This window comes from Quercus robur, chromosome 9 (genome assembly GCF_932294415.1).
Source record: "Quercus robur chromosome 9, dhQueRobu3.1, whole genome shotgun sequence".
Classification (NCBI taxonomy): Eukaryota; Viridiplantae; Streptophyta; class Magnoliopsida; order Fagales; family Fagaceae; genus Quercus; species Quercus robur.
In genome coordinates, this window is record NC_065542.1 from 54,044,629 (window position 1) to 54,059,338 (window position 14,710).

Here is a 14,710-nt window from a genome sequence, read left to right on the forward strand (position 1 = left end):
TAATAATGTGTCAAAGAAACCTTTCGAAAGCCATTGCTATTGATGAGAACAAAACATAATGAGATATAGCAATTTACTAGAATCAGTTGGCTTTACTGCATTAGATAGAATCTCGTAACTTCCTGGATAATAATGTGTTAAAGAAACCATATAAACATCATTGCAACTAATAATGTGGAAAAAAAAACATGATGAGATATAGTGAATTTACTAGAATTGGTTGGTTTTGCTTCAGCGGGTGGAATCTCATAAATTCCTACATAAAAATGTGTCAAAGAAAATTAAGAAACCATTCGAAAATCATTGCTAATGATGAGAACAAAATATGATAAGATATAGAAATTTACTAGAATCGGTTGGTTTTGCTTCATCAAGTGGAATCTCATAAATTCCTGCATCTTAATGTGTCAAAAAAACCTTCTAAAAACCATTGCTATTGACGAGAACAAAACATAATGAGGTATAGCAATTTACTAGAATCAGTAGGCTTGGCTCCATTGGATGGAATCTCGTAACTTCCTGGATGATAATGTGTTAAAGAAACCATCTGAATATCATTGCTACTAATAATGCGGGGGAAAAAACATGATGAGATATAGCAATTTACTAGAATCAGTTGGTTTTGCTTCATCAGGTGGAATCTTGTAAATTCCTGCATAATAATGTGTCAAAGAAAGTTAAGAAACTATTTGAAAACCATTGCTAATGATGAGAACAAAATATGATGAGATATAGCAATTTACTAGAACCGGTTGGTTTTGCTTTATCTGGTGGAATCTCGTAAATTCCTGCATAGTAATGTGTCAAAGACTCAAAGAAACTATCCAAAAACCATTGCTATTGATGAGAACAAAACATGATGAGATATAGCAATTTACTAGAATCAGTTGGCTTTGTATATATCAGATGGAATATCGTAACTTCCTACATGGTATTGTGTTAAAGAAACCATTTGAAAATCATTACTAATAATAATGTGAAAAAAATGATGAGATTTAGCAATTTACTAGAATTAGTTGGTTTTGCTTCATCGGATAGAATTTCGTAAATTCCTGCATAAATATGTGTCAAAGAAACCATCTGAAACCAAATCTAATTATGAGAACAAAACGTGATGAGATATAGGATATTGCAACTTACTAGTATCAGTTGGTTTTGTTTCATTGGATGGAATCTCATAACTTCCTGCATAATTATATGTTGAAGAAACCATCTAAGAACCACATTTAATGATGGGAAGAAAACATGATAGGATATAAAAATTTACTAGAATTAGTTGGCTTTGCTTTATCAGATGGAATCTCACAAATTCCTACATAATAACGTGTAAAAGAGACCATATGAAAACCATTGCTAATGATGAGAACAAAATAGGATGACATGATGGGATATAATATTTTACTAGAATCAATTGCCTTTGCTTTATTGGATGAAATCTTATAAATTTCTGGATAATAATGTATCAAAGAAACCATATAAAAACTATTGCTAATGATGAGATCAAAACATGATGGTATATAGCATTTTACTAGAATCAATGCGCTTTGCTTTATTGGATAAAATCTCTTAAATTTCGGCATAATAGTATGTCAAATAAACCATATGAAAACCATTGCTAATGATGAGAACAAAACATGAGGGGATAAAGCAATTTACTAGATTCAGTTGGCTTTGCTTCATTGGATGGAAGCTCTTGAATTCCTGCATAATAATTTGTTAAAGAAACCAAAATTCTTGCATAATAATTTGTTAAAGAAACCATCTAAAAATAATTGCTAATGATGAGAACAAAACATGTAGGGATTTCGCAATTTACTAGAATCAGTTGGCTTTGCTACATTAGATAGAACCTCGTGAATTCCTGCATAATAATGTGTCAAAAACCATTGTTAATGAATAGAACAAATCATAATGAGATATATCAATTTACTAGAATTGTGACATTTTAATGTAATAATAAGATTGATAAAGACTAGACTAAGAGGTTGAGTTAAGAGGCAAATAGTGGTATATATAAAATTTACTAGTTTGGTTTTTATCAGTTTTACATCACTCAATAACTTTTGATATTTTTATGTTGTCTCCTTATACCCTACATGCATGTAAAATATTAAAACTCAACTTATGTGATTTTTAAGCCATATACAAAATATGAGTTCATAGACCAATTATGTTGTTTGTTTTGATTGGAAAGTTACATGTGCACCTTATACCATATAGGTCTTAAAGACACTTTACCTTGTATCCTATTCTAATTGTGGAAGAAGGTGCCATTTAATCTAAAGTTGGTCAGTAGATATCACTACTTTTGATTTTTCTTTTCTTTTTCTTTTTTTTTTTTGATCAAAAACTTGGATAACTTTCATTAGACCGAAACTTGATACAAATTTGATACATCTTTGAGCACTTGGTCAACTAAAATGGGCAGAGTATCTTCCACCCATATTTTACAATCCTCTACTGATTTGGCCATTCTAGCCATCATGAGCTGCAACATTTCCTTTCCAAGTACTACTTTTGATTTGATTTCAAAACCAAGTACCACCATTATATGCTTGAGCACTACTTTTGATTTGATTTCAAAACCAAGTGCCACCATTATATGCTTTACTTGTTATGGTAAATAATGCTTTCATAAGGTCTTCTAATGAAATGATTTGTTTGTTTGTTTTTGTTTTATTTTTTCAATATTCGATTAAGACTCTAAAAATTACCCAAATTTTTTTTATTAGAAAATTATTTTCTGTCAATTGTATTTTATAATGTGTTATCAACTCATCAGTCTTATAATCCCGAGGCTGGAACTTTATAAGAACAGAAATTGACTAAAATAATGAATGCAAAGTATTACCAAACAGTAAAAACATTTGAGAATATGTATTACCTGGTTCAGAAGTTGCTGGTTTCCGAAATATCCAGTCTCCTGTTAAAGTGAGACAAATATAGTTAAATTTTAACTCGATTTCTTTAATTAATATTATGATAGATCAGCCATGAATTTGAAAGAAAAAAAAAAAGAAGCAATTTCCTTGGCATACCAGAGTACATTAATACATGACAGAAAAATAGGTTCCTAACATTTAGTTGAAAAGAAGTGTTTGTTTCAACAATCATTTTATTCACTTTGTTGGTGATCACATTACATGAACATATCAGATACAAGTGCCCAAGTGCGTGCCCAGTTAATAGAAAACTTTTTGTTCTTAAGAGCTTGAAATTTCTATATAATATGTGATCATGTGAAACCCATTATGATGATGAAGATTTTTATCCAAAGGTGTTAGATATTACAAGAATTTCAAATTAAGTTGATGTGTATGTAATCAACAGTCTACTGAGGAAAACATTGGATAGAAGGATAACTGAAGAAGAGTGAAAAAAATCATGCACCTTGAAAGCCAATGACATTATTGGAGTATCAATTATGAAAATTTTTAGATGTGCAGCTAGTAAATAATGGCTCCATTTCACATCATAAGAAGGATTTGTGCTGCTATTGTCTATTACTGTAAGTATCAAACACGGTAAATTATATTTTGATACCTGAGGAGCTTATTTTACAAACATAGTAATATTAATTCTATGTGTATAAGTATATTTTTACACATATATAGATATAAATATATAGTATTATATACACTTGTGAGCTTATTTATGAACATTAATTTATATTTGAGCTTAACTTGTTAAATAATCGAGTATAAATTTAAACTTCATTTTGATTCTTTTATTAAATAAACATACACACCTTTTACGAAACTGAGCTCGGACTATTTATAAACGTTTTAATTCATTTAATGCACTGCATTTATCTTCAATATATTTTTGGCCCACTTTGAATTATTTCGTCAACGTTATAAATCACCATCATGAGTTAATACCAACGACAATATGGTTGTTGTAGTGTCATATCATTATCAAATAATACAGCTAGCATGAAACATGTGAATAAAGTTTGTACAACAAGTCCAGAATGTGTTAAAAGGTACCTATAGGTTTGAGAAATTCGAAGCATGATGGGCACCTCAGTTCATAGTCGTCTCTTTCTCTTCTGCGAGGAATCAAGACATCTTCCGTACTCTGAAGAAGGACCTTGTCGATGCAAGCTTTACAGTTTGGGCAGTAGAAAGCATGTTTACCCGGCTTATTGTATAGTGCTTCAAAATACAGTTCGGTGGCTCTCAGTTCACTTCCATGTTCAGTTGTCTCAATGTTGATAGAAGGACTAGCATTTGCATCTTGCTCCTGAACTGAGTCCTTGGAAGCTGGAGGATTAGGATTAACAACAGGAGTGCTAATAATATCTTCAACTCCAACAATAATTTCTCTCGTACCTAACAATAACAGACAGAATACTAGTGATCAATTCGGGATTAAAGAACAGGGATAGATTTAAGGTACTATGTTTAAAATATAGTTTGTTATTCTTTTTTTTTCTTTCAAATTTGAAAAATTATTAGATACGCTATTCTCTCATATAAATAATGGATTTCATTGTAGTGTTAATAAGTGGGATCCATTGTCCTAGGAGAGGAATGAGTACTTAATAATAACCATGAAAAATTTATTAAGTAACGTTGGAATATTAGTTTTCTTGTACTTTTAACAAGAGTAGTGGATGTAACCACATGGGGGTGTGGTTACAATGATGGTCCAATAAAGTCTGTGTGGTAAACGTGGTATTAGTCATTATCATCACGTGACTTGAGATCAATGGGTCCGTACTAAAGACTTATAACAGAATCACACTGCATCTAATTGATGAGACCAATGCCATGAATTTTGTTTCGTTTCACCCAAAACGAGCAGAATTTTTTGTACCGATATATAAACTGGAATGAGAAACCCCATTGTTCCACCTCGGAGAAAATTTCGGACCATTTTGGTCTGTTTCTGCCATTTTGGGTTGTTTTAGGTGAATTTTGACGAAAGCCCGGATTTGGCTGGTATGAGTTTAAAAGCTCAACGGAATTGACACGGCATGCAAGTAATAGAGATTGGGTCAAGCATTTTTCGAAGAGATATTTGAACAAGTAGAGCATTCTTGTAGCTGAGCGTAACAGAGAGAGAGAGTAGCAGACTACTATCAGAGAGAAGATAGAAGTTTTAGACTGCTTGAGAACGAAAGTCCTAAAGAAATAGAAGAACTAAAGAGATTTTTTTTTTTGTTGAATAGACGGCTGGGATAGGATTTGGGTTTGTGAGAATATATTTTTTTTAATAGACGGCTGGGATGGGATTTGGGATTGTGAGAATATAAGGAATAGGATAGGGTAAAGTAGAGATAAGACTCAAAGGACAGAGGAGATACAGAAATAAATAATGAAAATAGAAAAGAATTGGGGAGAGGGAAACGGTTAGAGAGGAATGAATGAAGAGAGAGAAAGATAAATATATATATATATATATATATATATTTATATAAAACAAAAACATATAGAATAAGATAACTTGGATTTAGATAAGGTGCAATGTATTGCACTTGCACCTGATGTAATTATAATTAATGGTTAAAATTAAAAGTTGAGAAAACAACTTTCAATCTTAACTATTAAATAAAATATATTAGAGGAAAGTTAAAAAGTTAAAATTAAAAAGTAAAATATGTAAAAAAATTGTGAGAGAAAGTAGGTGAATTGCATCAGGTGCAATACCTCTCATTCCAGATAACTTTGTGGGTGATTATAAATAAATTAAAAAAAAAAAGAAAAAAAAAAGATAATCATGTAGGCTCTATATATCCACCCAAAAGAATTTATTTAAAAAAATACTAAACATTTTTAATACTCACACACGTGGGAGAGGAAAAAATATCTTAAAGAAATTAAGAGAATATGCACTTTCTTAAGAGTTTGAATTTGCATGTATACTTTTTTGCTTACGATTTTAATTCTATAAAGAATATTCTTTATTTTCAAGTAAAGATACATAATTGTTTTTCTCTTTTTGTTAACATGGGCAAGATTCAAATTCAACTTTATTATCTGAAGATAATAAACTTTATTAGTTGAACTAACTAAAACAACTTCTTTATATTTATTTAATATACAAAAAAATATCTTTCTCAAAAAAAAAAAAAAAAAAAGGACCAACCAGTCATGAAAATTGCTAGTAAAATGGAGGGAAGAAGAAATATTGGTGAATTTAAAAAAGTTGTACAGATATTGTACCTAACAAAATGATAAGGCATGAGAGGTTTTACACCACCCGTGTCAGATAACACGATTCCTCAGAGTCACATTTAGCACATGGAGACAAAATAATGGAACACCGTACAGATAATATAATGCACACATTTTTCTGAGACCATCATGTAAAACAAGGCAACTAGCTAGGGGCCACCTAGATGCACCAAAAGCTAAAGCCAATTTGTTTTTCAAGAGACACAAATTAACTTATGTATTGATGTAAAGAATTTAAGGTTAGTAACTTATTTAATAGCCCATTTTTAACATTTCATAGTCCAACGATTATGGGGGTAAAAGTCACAAATTAATTTGATTTTATGTATGTATACAAATATGTAAAATTATAGAAAACTACGTTAAAGTGTAAAACTTACAATGTAGTAATTGACCATCACCTCACATGAAAATATAAAAACGTTATCGACAGTTGACACAAATATTTCATTCACAAGATTTTAAGAAATTACATTTTTTTAAGAAAAGATTTTAAGAAATTACTGTTTCACGTTTCACGATATCTGTTTTTTTTTTTTTATATTTAATATTAAAAATAAAGTTGGTGAAGGTTTGTCAACATGTGTACGTTAAACTATATAACATTATTATTTAATAGTTCTAAGTTTATAAAAAATTGTAAGTCATATGACACATATAATGACATGATATAAATTTATAATTTTTTTTTTTTTTTTTTGGGGAAACATTTCAGTATCTACTATTGAGTTATATAATATGTATATTTCATAGTCCAAAAATCATAATTGTAAAAAATTGGTAGTAAACTTGAGACATAATGAAATATAAGACAATTCAACATTAATTATGACGTTTTTTTTCTTTTAAAAAGAAAATTGGATAGAAGTGTTTAGAGTTTATAGACGTTGGTCCAAAACAATCTTTAAAAAGAATATTTTAACCTTCAAGATAATTTAAACACTTATAAACTCATTAATTCTTCTACTCCATAATAATGTAGGAGTATAAGTTTTTTTTTTTTTTTTTTCTTTTAAATTTTAGAAACGGGACTATAAGTTAGTGAAACTTTTTTTTTTTTTTAATAATTTGACAGTTACAATAATTTGATAGTTGTGTTTATAAACTTTTTTTTTTTATATATAATAGATTTTGCATTCAAAAATAGATATGTAGAATTTTAGACAATAATTTTTTGCACATACAATATATAAAGCCATATATAGTTATAAGCTTGTGCAAAGTACTTGAACTGTAAAAACCTGATATGTATGGCATTGCCACATAAGTTCTCATGCCATGTTGGTATAGATTTTTTGAACTTCAGCTTTCTTCATTTTTTAAAATTTTTTATTCTAGTTTGAGGTAAAAATAAAATTAAAAAAAAAAAAAAAAAAAATCATCTAAAGCCCTATGTCCTTATGTGCTATTAGAAGAATTAAAATAAAACACCTAAAAAAAAAAAAAAACTGTATCTATATATGCATGGCATATTGGTATATGTTAGATAAAAATAGTATTCCATTTGGTCTTTTTCCTTACCTCTTTCAATAAGGATAGCCTCATCTCCAACTGATTGCTCCGTGAACACACCATGGCCAGTGCCATTACTGGCGGTAGTGGTGCTGAAACGTTGGAAACGCCACCTTTCTACCAAGCCCCCTTCAGCTTCAGTTTCAGCTTCGGCTTCGGCTTCTGCTGTCTCGGCCTCTTTTTCTATCTTCACTTCTACCTCCCTCAATTGACCTTCCCTTTCCCTCTCCATTTCCATTCTTGGTTAAGAAAGGCTCGACTCTATATACCACTGTTGCTAACTTCTCACTTTAATATTATATATGTGGATATTAAGTCAATGACATTGTTGTGTTCTCTCTAGCAAAATTTTTTAGCGTTTGACCTTGAATGGCAGAAAATCACATGTATATGCCAACTAGCTACATATGGAAAGTTTTTTTTTTTGTTTTTTTTATTTTAGAATATTAAGTATTTTTAATACAAACAAGGGACGAGAGGAGACAGGCTGGCTCAACAAATTTTGGGGTTAGGCGAAAATTTTAAATGGGGCATTTTTATAATTAAATATTAATAAAATAAAATATATTTATATATTGAATTTTTTATTTAAAATCTATTTTTCTTGCTTTTTGAGATGCAAAATTACTAATTAAGTTTTTGTATTTAAGTTTCTCTAACATTTCTTTTTCAATTGATAATATAGCTAATCCACTTAATCTTTTTTGTGACATAGTAGACCTTAAATAAGATTTTATTAATTTTAATTTTGAAAAACTTCTTTATGTAGATGCAACCATAACAGGTATTGTTAGTAATATTCTATAAGCAATATATACATTTAAAAAAGAATTTAGTCTTTTTAAATAATTAAGTGCATTAATTGGAGTATTTTCATCTATTTGTACAACTTCTTTTAAAACTATTAGTTCTGAATATAAATCTAAGCCATTAATATCATAATAAACATCATATTTGAGAAAACTTTCAAAATTAAGACAATAATTTTTCAAACTAATATCATCTAGTACTTTTAGTTTTTCAAATTTAAATAAAAAACCAAAAATATCCTCATACATCAAATTATTAATTGACATAATAATTTATAATAATAGATAAAGTGTCAGATTAAAAAAAAAAAAAAAAAAAGTTGAGAAACCGTCGGACCAAAGTGAATAACTGTGGTCTTTAACCAAAAAAAAAAACTGTGTTGTGGTCAGTGGTTTGTCACGTGACGTGACAGACCACTGACCACAGTACTCCTATTAAAAAAAAATTGAGAACCATCCAGCCGGATCAGCCTTTTTCTCCAATTTCTATGGCTAAGTTTTAAAGTATATAAAGGTCCACAGAGGGGCAGAACAAAAAACGTGTCCCATCCCATCTAACTGTTGTGCAGTGCAGTGAATGGGTGAAACAAACTAAAAATATATATGATATAAGTTAAAGAAATAGATGACTCTTTAGTCTTTATTTTCGGAAAGACAATATCTTCGGAAAGACAAAGAGAAAGTGGGGAAGAAAAAACTGAAGCAGAAAAATGCCTTCTGCGACTGCCGGCTGGTGCTGGGTAGAGTGGTATGCAGGAATCAATAAAGAAAAATTTTAAGCTAGAGGGGCTGACTGATTTGTGAAATATTATGTGAATGTATTAATGTGGACGGCTTAATATTATGCACCAGCGGTTATCAAAAAAAATATTATTCACCTGAGAACTGTGATATTAGGTTGACAGAGTGAGGGCCATGTTTGCATTTTCATGTGAAACACAGGCAGGACCACGGTCTCAATGGCAAAATCTCCCAGACCCCCACGGACCCACCCTTCACACACGCTCACACAATACTAAATAATTATTTTTACACTTATTTATATTTACTATTTCACACACATGTTCATAACTACACTAATATTCATATTTTAACACATAAAAAGTAATGTGAAAAAATGTAAAATAATAGATGGGTGAGAATTAAAACATATATAAAAAATAAAATAAAAAATTTGTTTGCATTAACAGAAAATATAGATTTGTCATCACATTTTATATTCCAATTGAACTCGAACAATTTGACTTTGGAAATGAGTAAAAGCTCAGCTAGCTAGACTGGTAATTTTTTTTATTATTATATTGAATGGAACTTACCACATTCAAAAAAAAAAAAAAAAAAAAAGTCTTATTTCTTCAAACCCTCCCTGGGTCCAAGAAGCTCTCCTCAATATTCAAATTGGTGGGTACTTTTCAAGAATGGGAAGTTGAGACAGCACTAAAGCAAATGACTCCAATGAAAGCACCAGGTCCTGAAGGACTGCCTCCATTATTCTACCAACATTTTTGGCCAATGGTAGATGGTGATGTAACAAGCTCCATCCTTTCTTGGCCCAACACAAGTACATTACCCTCACTTGTAAACCATACTTTTATTATCCTCATTCCTAAAGTTGATAGCCCAAAGTTAGTTACTGATTTTCGCCCAATTAGTTTGTGCAATGCTTTGTATAAGGTTTTCTCAAAAGTCCTAGCAAACCAATTGAAACAATTTTTACCTAGCCTTATTACTGAGAATCAATCAGCCTTTACAAAAGATAGGCTTATTTCTGATAATATCTTGATCGCTTTTGAGACTTTGCATAGCATTAGCATAAAAAATTACAAATCTAGAGGAGATGGATTCATGGCGTAAAATTGAATATGAGCAAAACTTACGATAGGGTTAAATGGGAGTACTTGGAAAGACTTATGAGTAGAATGGGTTTTTGTGACCGGTGGATCAATCTCATTATGATATGTGTAAAAACTGTAACTTATTCCATATTGGTGAATGGTGAACCTCAAGGCATTATTCAGCCTACTAGAGGAATTAGGCAAGGTGATCCACTGTCTCATTTCCTATTTCTGTTATGTACTGAGGGATTGCATGGGCTAATCACAAAAGTAGCAGCTAATGGTGATATAAGAGGGTTCTCTATATGCAGACAGGGCCCTAAAATAACTCATATGTTTTTTGCAGATGATAGTTTGTTATTTTGCAGGGCAAACTCCATGGAGTGTGAGAAAATCTTAGAGGTGCTACCTAGGGATGGCAATTTTTCCCCGTCCTGCTTAACCCGCCCCTCCTCGCTTCGCCCCGCACGGGTTTTTCCCGCCCCACAAAGGCGGTGGGGCAGGGACGGGGTAAGATTTTAGCCCCGCACCACAAGGCGGGACGAGGATGGGTTTAGACTTTTTAGACCCACCCTGCCCCGCCCTGCATTACTAATGATTATAATTGTAAAATTTTCATACCCTAAAACCCTACTATTTAAACAAACATATTAATATTAGCATATTTTATTCTACCCAATGTGATTTTTTGCCTTTATTTTGTTATGTGTTATACTATGAGATTTTTATTTATTTATTTATTTTTATGATTATCTTGTTAAACACTTGGATATATTATTCAATTTTTTCTAAAATTAATTTGATTTTATAAGATAAATCTAGTTGTAATTTCAAGTATATTTTTATTAATAAAATAAGTTTCATTAAAAAAATTGTATTAGTAGTAGGGTAAAGTAACAAAAAGTAGAGTTTTACGGGGTGGGGCGGGGCTTCGCGGGACCCCAAGGAGTGGGGATGGGGTGAGAAAGTATTCCCCATCATGCGGGGCGGGGCGGGGATGGGGCAAAACAAAACCATGCGGGGTGGGGACGAAGACCCCATCCTTTAGCCCCGCCCCGCCCCATTGTCATCCCTACCATTGTATGAGTTTGCCTCGGGGCATAAAGTAAACAAGGAAAAAACGGCCATCTTTTTCAGTAAGGCGACTCCTTTGGCTGCAAAAAATATGATTAAAAGTTTGCTCGGTGTTCAAGAGATCAAGTTTTATGAGAAATATCTAGGACTACCATCTTTGATTGGGAAGGGCAAGAGAGCAAGCTTCAATTATATCAAAGAAAGAGTTTGGAGGAAATTACAATGGTGGGAAGGAAAGCTACTTTCACAAGCTGGAAGAGAGGTGCTCATCAAATTAGTCATGCAAGCAATTCCCACCTATGCTATGGGTTGCTTCAAATTATCAAAGGGGTTGTGTCATGAAATTGAAGCCATGGTGAAAAAATTTTGGTAGACAGCGTGGGGAGAGAAGAAAGATACATTGGATCCAGTAGGAGGAGTTAACAAAATCCAAGGTAATTGGTGGAATGGGTTTCAAAGACTTAGCCATGTTCAATGATGCTCTACTAGCCAAACAAACTTGACAACTTCTCTCCAACACTGATTCACTCGTCTATAAAGTCCTTAAGGCCAAGTTTTTCCCTCATTGCTCTATCTTGGAAGCTAAGGAGTCAAGTGCAGGTTCATATGCTTGGAAAAGCATCCTCAAAGGGCAAGATATTATTCTTGATGGAGCTTGTTGGCGAGTTGGAGACGGAAGGTCTATCAAAATTTGGCAACATAGATGGCTGCCAATTAAACATCCACCAAAAATTAACTCACCTATCCTAGATTCAATGGCAGAGGCAACGGTGGACTCCTTGATAATCTCGGAAACTAGAACTTGGAACCATGAGATGATTGATGGAATTTTTGCTCCACAAGAGAATGATTTGATATATATATATATATAATTCCCTTAGCAAAACAAGCAGCAACAAAGTATAAATAAATTTCACCCTCCCCACGACATTCACATCAACCTTGTCAAACCCACTATCTCAAACAGAGATGGCAATTTCGCCCTGCGCAAGTTTTCTCTACCTTGCAAAGGTGGTGGGGCAAGGAGGTGGCAAAATTTTAGCCTCGCATTATAGGGTGGGGCAGGGATGAGTTTAGATTTTCTAGACCCACCCCACATTGATAAAAGATATAGACTTTTTGGATTATTTTGATATATGTTGTGATATTGCCTTGTTAAATATTTGGATAATATTGTTCAATTTTTGCTAAAAATTAGTTTGATTTGATATGATAAATTTAGTTGTAATTTCAAGTACATTTTTAGTAATGAAATAGGTTTTATTAGAAAAATATATAATAGTTGTGGAGCAAATTGACATCTAGAGTTTTATAGGGTGGGGCGGGGCTTTGCAGGGTCCCTTGGGGTGGGGATGGGGTAAGAAAATTTTCTCCATCTTATGGGGCGGGGCAGAGATGGGGCAAGCCAAAACCATGTGGGACGGAGACGAAGACCCTTTCCTTTGGCCCCATCCTACTCCATTGTCATCCCTAATCTCCAACCCAAAGATCTCATTCATTGTCCACAAATCCTAGATCATGCAACCAATTGACACTGCCCGAGCTACAAAAATCAAATACCTATTCCCATACTTAGTAGCTATTTCTTTGTTTGGCCAAAACCAGAATCAAAGAATAGCTCCCATGTTAACAAATAAAAGCCATCCATTTCGCCACACCTAAATCGGCCATCTCATCTCTCAAATCCAACTACAAAACCCTTCACTCCGTATCTTAATGCTCCCCAATCAATTTCAAAGTGAAGTGTCGACCATTTGCACAAAAACACTTGAAAAATTTTATCTTTTGACAAGGGAAGAGATAGAAGTGAAAGAAAGTTTGAAGGGCATTTCTTTTTCTCAGTTTGAATATACTTTCCAATGATAAATTACCAATTATTCCAAAAACTTAATTTTATAGAAATTTAGGAATTTAGTCACTTAACCATTGTTGATGGCCATTTTGGAAGCCCAAGTGGAAAGGAGAAGCCCAGCAACACGGACAGAAAAAAGTTGGCTAATGGATAGAAAATCTATTAAGCCCAAGTGGCAGGAATAATGGATCACAGGTCCATAAGATAAACAAATGGGCCTTGAGGAGGTAAATGGGCTTAAAGGAGCCTGAAAAGAGAGAAAAAGCAAACCATGGGCAGTATATGATGTGGAAAAGTGAGAATGGGTCATGGCAGGCTTAAAGTAATGAAAGTAAAGAAAGTAAGGAGTTGATGGCAAGCCCATGAACCCTAAGGATGAGGGATAATGTAATTGGACTGGGAAAACCCAAAGAATTCAGTAAAAGCCCATGGGAATGCAAAGTTAAGAAAAGGGTCAAGGAAGCCTAAGGAAATCAAACGGGTCTAGGACGCCCAAGGGAAAACAAATGGGACACAGGAGCCTGCCAATGATATAGTAAAAGAACTAATGGCCGTACTGGGCCATTGGGAGAAGAATAAACGGTAGGCTCAAAAAGGCCTAGCAGGATTGAGGCAAACAACTTCACAGTGAGAATGATAGAGTGGCATGACAGGAGATGGTAGCAGGAAAAATGGTGGGCTGAAGAAAAGCAAAGTCCATCGTTAAGCAAGGCCCAGTCCCTAAGTAGGGTAAGCCATAAAGAAAAGGGGAACCAGAAAATAGTCAAAAACAGACAGCAAACTGTGCAGGCCAACCATGGCAAACGCATGAGCAGCAGGTAGATTTTGGACATATATGGAAGAGAGGCACGCGCAAGGCCCAAACCTCGCCAACCTATACCCATCCAATATAGGACACAGTGAGGTCATGGGTCAGAGGTAAGAGGGCATTGTTTGGAGTGGGGAGAGGGGAAAAACCTATTTTAAGAATCTTGCAAAAGCTATTTTGGGGGAAGTGTCCTGCTGGGATGACATATCACCTAAAGGAGCAAAGCTGAGTTGGAACCACTAAGTGCATGCCATGAGGGATAAGGAGAGATAAGTCACCCACACCATAGCAGGAAAGGGTGTCATGGCAGACAAACAAACAAAATAGTTTTCTTTTGTTTGGCGATGGGGAGTGGCACACAGACGAACCAGTGGTGGTCAGCAAGTACACCAAGACCAGACAAAAGTAGTTAAGGGCTAAAATAGTAAAATCTGGTCACGACAGGCACTATAAAAAGGCCCTTGCCGTGTACAGGAACAAGGACGACACAAGCACCACGGTATTAGAAATTTGAAAATTAGGAAATAGAAATCAAGTATTAAGAAAATTAAGTAGAAAGAAAAAAAAAAGATAAGAAAGGGGAATATTAGAATAGAAGGAAAGAAAAAGATAGAGAGTTAGAGCGGCAGGCATGCACC

General features: G+C 33.3%; 1 protein-coding gene across 44 annotated transcripts in view; it reads right to left on the reverse strand.

Moving 5' to 3' along the window:
- The window catches only part of LOC126699125 (membrane protein of ER body 1-like), a 68,050-nt gene extending 59,975 nt beyond the window's left edge, over positions 1 to 8,075 (reverse strand). For 2 of the 44 annotated variants that reach the window (XM_050396757.1, XM_050396742.1), the window contains exons 1-9: positions 7,704 to 8,071; positions 3,990 to 4,334; positions 2,885 to 2,923; positions 1,817 to 1,861; positions 1,657 to 1,701; positions 1,141 to 1,185; positions 1,008 to 1,052; positions 744 to 788; positions 608 to 652 (exon numbers count right to left, since the gene is read on the reverse strand). In XM_050396757.1, coding sequence (XP_050252714.1) covers positions 608 to 652; positions 744 to 788; positions 1,008 to 1,052; positions 1,141 to 1,185; positions 1,657 to 1,701; positions 1,817 to 1,861; positions 2,885 to 2,923; positions 3,990 to 4,334; positions 7,704 to 7,932 — 883 coding nt within the window. In that variant the 5' untranslated portion in view covers positions 7,933 to 8,071. Of the gene's footprint in view, positions 1 to 77; positions 123 to 211; positions 257 to 347; positions 393 to 474; positions 520 to 607; positions 653 to 743; positions 789 to 1,007; positions 1,053 to 1,140; positions 1,186 to 1,656; positions 1,702 to 1,816; positions 1,862 to 2,884; positions 2,924 to 3,989; positions 4,335 to 7,703 lie in introns of all 44 variants that reach the window. The other 42 variants (XM_050396716.1, XM_050396715.1, XM_050396714.1 and 39 more) reach the window with 42 other exon arrangements.
- Positions 8,076 to 14,710: the final 6,635 nt, after the last annotated feature.